Source organism: Microtus ochrogaster, unplaced genomic scaffold (genome assembly GCF_000317375.1).
Source record: "Microtus ochrogaster isolate Prairie Vole_2 unplaced genomic scaffold, MicOch1.0 UNK88, whole genome shotgun sequence".
Lineage (NCBI taxonomy): Eukaryota > Metazoa > Chordata > Mammalia > Rodentia > Cricetidae > Microtus > Microtus ochrogaster.
In genome coordinates, this window is record NW_004949186.1 from 1,360,892 (window position 1) to 1,366,902 (window position 6,011).

The 6,011-nt window shown below is 41.5% G+C and overlaps 1 protein-coding gene across 1 annotated transcript in view; it reads left to right on the forward strand.

Moving 5' to 3' along the window:
- Dnajc15 (DnaJ heat shock protein family (Hsp40) member C15) overlaps positions 1–6,011 on the forward strand; it is a 45,485-nt gene that overhangs the window by 6,791 nt on the left and 32,683 nt on the right. The window contains exon 2 of the mRNA XM_005370879.1: positions 4,973–5,024. Coding sequence (XP_005370936.1) covers positions 4,973–5,024 — 52 coding nt within the window. The remainder of the gene's footprint in view (positions 1–4,972; positions 5,025–6,011) is intronic.

A 6,011-nucleotide genomic window follows, 5' to 3' on the forward strand; every position in this document is an offset into this window, starting at 1 on the left:
TTTTTACTGCTGAGTAGTACTCTAATATGTATATATTCCATACTTTCTTCATCCATTCTTCTATTGAAGGGCATCTAGGTTGTTTCCAGGTTCTGTCTAGCCGGTTTTTCTTATGTTATCCCGACTACCTTTTGCCTCTGGGCTCTTATCTTTCTTACTTCTGTATGTCTTATTTTCCTTCTTACTCCTTGGTTTGCTGTGAAGCTGGGTGAGGCCTAGTTCTTTTGATTTCTTCCTCCTTCCAGAGTTTTCCTTGTGTTTATACTCTCTGCCTGCTAGCCCCACCTATCCTTGCTCCTGCCTCGCTATTGGCTGTTCATGAGAGGCACAGTAACAGCTTCACAGAGTTAAACAAATGCAGCAGCAACAAGAGTCACACACCTGAAAATATAATCCCCAACAGTCACCCACCCTGCGAAGGTAGTTAGACCAGTAGTGAAAGGGAAAAAGAGCCTTCCTCAGAGGTTGCATTAGGAGCCGCAGGCCTGTAATTCATTCAGGTTGTGTCCAGCAGTCTCGGGGTGATAGAGCAGGAGAAGGACAAGGAATGGGGTTTTCCAGGCCATCGTTGTTTGGTTGTGGTCTTTTCGATCATTGTCTTAGGCCGTTGCTCCAGGATGGGCCATGGAAGGGTCTGCTTCCAGCCCTGCTCTCTGATGTCTATGGTGCGCTTCCGTCCTGGCCGGAAGATGCTAATCAGGATCTCAGTGGAGCTCAGAAGGAAAAGAAACAACCTGGAGTTAGACATGACAGTTGTGGACCCGCCTTTATACTATGTGATAATTTTGTGTTTCTCTTATTGGCGAATTGGCCTCAGCATTACTGGCCAGAGGAGGCTTCCATTTAGGTGCAGCTGGGATCTCAGCTTGTGCTACCAGAAAGATTTGAGAACGAGTCAGTATGAAGCAAAGTTGGGGTACACAGAGCATGTGTATCAAGAGAAGAGTACACTTAGGTGCCCTAGCAGCAGCTTTGTATGTAATTTTGGAGGTCTGAAGTCAGAAATGTGCCAATACAATATACTTCCTAACAAAAAAGAAATTACTCATTAATGACATAGTAAGATCATTGATGAGGGACCCTTGCAGGCTTACAGATAGAAGAATGTGCTATCAAAATTTAATAAGAACATGAATTCAAAAAACTCTGAGGAATTATTATTATGCATATGTCAAACAAGGAGGTCAAAACATACAATTTGAACCAAAGAATGGCTCCTTAGCATTCCTAGTAAGCTTGCCCACAGCGTCTCTCAGAAAAAGGAGTGTTGGTTCTGGGGGATTCCGTGGGCTCTGGGCTCAGTTTTTAGCACAGTTTGGTCAACTAGTCAGAGTCCTTTAGGTTTATGTCAGAGAGAGAAACCAGTTCCAGCGTGGCACAGGGAACTAGGGGTCTTCTCTTTCTTCTGTGTCCCCTTGTTTGTCCTTGTCATTTTATTATCCTGCTCAGTGTGACGTGGACTCTCAGGTCTCTTATTAAGAACCTGCAGATTAGAGGAGGGGAGGAGACCCCTCCACACACACAAGAGTGTTGTGTCTCTGCAGATTAGAGGAGGGGAGGAGACCCCTCCACACACACAAGAGTGTTGTGTCTCTGCGGATTAGAGGAAGGGAGGAGACCCCTCCACACACACAAGAGTGTTGTGTCTCTGTGCACACATCACAAGGGAGATGTATAGAAATCTTTTTTAAAGCTCCTGCCAACACATTAAAGAAATTGAAAGCTTTAAAAATTCTTAGAAAAATATTATTTTATATACTTAATGATTGAGCTTGCGCTGTATACAATGACACCCTGATGTAATAACAAGAGGATGGAGTACAACCTTGTGTTCTTAGAAATGACCTAGAAAGAACAGTTTTTAATCTACTCTGTCACAATCTAAGAATTGGAAGTGTCAGAGATGTAGACTTTTGAGACCTGTTAGCAATTAACACCCTTCTTTTATTGTCCTAAGGAACAGGCCTAGCTCAAAGATCTAGAAAGTTCCATAAGGAATTAGACACATTTATAGGGAATAAGAGCAAAAGAAAACTAGTGTGTTTTGGAAGACATCTTTTGTTTTGAGGAAATTTATAACATTTAAGAGATCATTTTATTGTGCCTGGTAAACTGATAGCAAGATTAAATATTTAAATATGGATTTAATTTGTGCCCAATAAATGAATCATGAGTAAGCCTGAAAGAGCACATAGCTTGGTGCAGGGCACTGCCTATCGTGTGAGGTGCGGGCTTGAGGTTCCAGAAGCCTGTGTTAATTAGGTTTTTGGAGAAATAGAACCAAGTAATTTATGTATTTATTTTAAGGAATTTGTATGTATTTTGTGGCTAGCAAGTCTAAAATTTATAGGACAGGACCCAAGCAGAAAACTTTAAGGTAGGAGTACAATTTTTGTTTGTTCTTGTTTTTATGTTTGTCAGGGGTTGAACCAGACAAAACTCAGTACTAGACAAGCTCCTGGCTGCTGAGCTGTCCCTACAGCCTGCAGCTCTGCCTCACCACCTCAGACCTGATTCTTCCTCAGGGAAACCTTAAACTTTGTTTTTAATGCCTTTCAGTTGATTGGTTGAAGTTTTCATAGAGTAGATTGTCAGATAGTCTTTAACTGACAATAAGTGTTGACCAAATCTACAAAGTACCTTCGCAGTGGCTCCAAGACTAACCCAGTGTGATAGCCGAACCAAGGCTAACCCAGTATGATAAATAGTCTAGCCAAGGCTAACCCAATATGATAGATAGTCTAGCCAAGGCTAACCGGTATGATAAATAGTCTAGCCAAGGCTAACCGATATGATAGTCTAGCCAAGTCAACACAGGAAGTGCACGGTCACTGTTCATGTTTGGGCTAAGAAGGAACCTGACGCAGATTTGCAGTTGGTTGGCAACCCTGCCCAGGCTGTGTTTCTAAGGCTCAGGACTGGCTTGTTACCACAGCGAGATTTTCCACTCCATGCATTCATTCGCATTATCCTTTAATGTGAGCAAAGAGCCTTTTCTGTTACTAGGAGAAAGTGCAGGCAGGACTCACAGCATTATTTTGAATAAAGCAAAGTAGTATTTAAAAGATTAGCCCCGAGAAATCATCATGTAGAGGAGCTTTGAGTTTGGGGAAATTTCATTCATTATACTGAGGAGTGGAATAATAGCTTACTTGGGGTGAGCCTAAGAGTTGTTTCCTGGGTTTGGCTTTTGATTTTGTTACATTGTTTTGTTCCCCCCCCCCCATTTATTCATTTTATTGTAGTATTTAATGCTTGCCTTTGATTTAAACAAAACTAAGTGGCTTAAAAGAGGACCCAGTAGAACTATGCCCTAGCTTTGTCTGTCCCGTAGGTAGGTGCGTGTGCGTGTGTGTGTGTGTGTGTGTGTGTGTGTGTGTGTGTGTATGTGCACGCGCGCGCACGCGCATGCTTGTGCTATGTGCACTGTGGCAGTGAGCCAGCACTGCTGAGGACTGGGTAGGTTCGTGTGGATTGGCCAGGTTAGACTTGAATGAAATTTGTGCAGCTTGAGATTTTCAGGTCAGATAATTATAAAGTTCTCTTCCAGGTGTCATTTTAAGGTCTGGCATTTTGTGTGTGTACAAATATAAACTCTTTCCCCTCCTTTTTACTTTTGGGATGGTAGGAATGGAACCCAGGGCCTCACACGGGTCCCATGCTTCCTTCCTCTTCCTCTGCACAGGACCCTCTTCTCCTCTAATGTCTCTCCCGAATCCCGCTGACTTGTCAGTAGCCTTTGTTATTCCAGCTCCATATTTCCCTTTTTACTTGGTGTTGTTTAAATTCAGAAAGCTTTCTTTGTGGAAATTGAACCAAATAATAAGACAATACAAAACCCTGAGTTCAGCAGAAGTGATTTGCTTGTGATTAACCCTTGAGAATTGAGTCCCTGCCAGATAACGAAGAATATTTTTAGTTAATCCTGCTCATTCTTCTTTTCTCTCCCTCTCAACCAAGTGTTAATGAATTCCTATACAATTTATCTTATTCATCATGGTTTTTTAAATGAAGCCTAAAGAGAGCTCATCAGATTTCCTACTTGAAAGGTTTTAGTCTGGCCCCTCAGCAAAAGGCAATTTCATATTTGTAATTGTTCAAGACAGCAACTTTGACATTCTAGATTTTTCTCTCATAGACCACACACAGTACCAGAAAATCTTTTTACCTTCAAAATACAAAAATCTAACATCTTACCATTTCCATCACTAATCACTCATTTTTTCCTTGGATTATTTTAATATACTTCTAATTCATTTGTATGTCTCTTTTTTAACCCTGTATGGTTTTTTTTTCAGCATGATAACTAGAGATTCTTAGAATCTTATGATCTATCAGACCTCTGTTGGAAACCGTGGTGTCTCTATTGTTCATGGGAAAGCTGAAGTCCTGCTGTTCCTTGGAAGGCCCTCCATGGGGTGTCCAACCTGTGGGCTGCATGCAGTTTGGCCCAACACAGAATTATAAACTTACTTAAATTGTAAGGTTTTGAGGGTTCTTTGCTTGTTTTTTGTCTTTGTTTATTGTTGTTTTGTAACTTGATTGCACAGCCCTGAATGTGAACTTTGCTAACACCATCATGTCACAATGTCAAAAGGTTGGAACACGTGCATGTCACTTGACCTCTCGAGCTTCTTTATTCCCTTATCTGTTCTGTGCCTGCTGGCCCGTTTGTTCCTTCCAGCAGCCCCTGCCTCCCTCAGCAGGTGGATCTCTGTGAGTTAGAGCCGACCTACGGACAGCCAGGGCTACACATACAGAAACCCTGTCTCGAAAAACCAAAGTAGGGGGGAAAGAAAATTAGCCAACAGAGCAAGCAGCATATATAATCCCATAGACAGTGTAGATATCTAAGCTGTATTCTTCATACTAACATTTGAAGGAAATGTATTTAATGTAATTATCATTGCTGTTAAGGTGATTTACTTTCATAGACTCGTGCATACTCTAAATGTCTGTTTTCCGTCCACAGGGAAGAAGGCTGATAGTGGTAGGACTAGGTGTTGCAGCTGTTGCATTTGCAGGTATGTTGCTTTGGTTTTGAGACATAATACGTTCCCCCTTACTCACCAATTATGGTTACTTAGCACTAATCAGTTGAGTACTGGCTCAGTAGCTAAAGCACTTGCTGTGCAAGCCTGAAGATCCAAGTTCAGACAACCCAAACACAAATAAAGGTGTAACACTGTAGTCCATGTAATCCCAGTGCACAGTGGAAGATTGAGACAAGAGGCTCCCTAGAAACTCCTAGATCACCTAGCTTGGCATATACAGCTGTTAACAGCAGAAAGATTCTGTCTCAAACTAAGTGAAAACTGGGGTCCCACGTCCTAGTTTATCTTCTGGCCACTGTGGTACCTAATTAATAAAGAAACCCAGCTGGAAAGATGGCTCTGTAGTCTGTAACACTTGATATTCTTCCAGAAGACTAGAGTTCAGTCCCTAGCACCCATAGCAGGCAGTTTACAGCTGCCTCTAACGCCCTCCAGATGAGCCAACTCCTCCTTTTGGCTTTTGTGGACACCTGCTCACAAATACACGTGCATACACCTAATAATAAAAAAGTCTTAAAAAGACAAAGAAGGTGTGTTTTCTGTTGCTATTAACTGATCATGTGTTTATGTACATGTATGATGTATGAGTCTGGGCAGGCGTGTGTAGCTGGCAGGGGTGGCAATTTTAAAAGAATCCGTTCTTTTCCTACCACAGAGGTTCCCACCAAGGAGGAACTTAGGTTGTCAGGCTTGAACAAGTGCTTTTACTCCCACCCATCTCTGGGCCTAGAATCTTTAATACAATGTAATGCAAGTGATGGAGGTTCCTTTATGCTCTTATATTTATGTGGACTTTAATATTTCAAGCTATCATTTTCTTTTTTTATGATCTTTTTGATGTGTTCTTGGATTCAGTTTCTGAGTATTTTATTGAGTGTTTTTTATTAATATTGGTGAGGGAAATTATTCTGTAATTTTCATTTTGAGTTCTTGTGTGGTTTGGATATCAGGGTGACT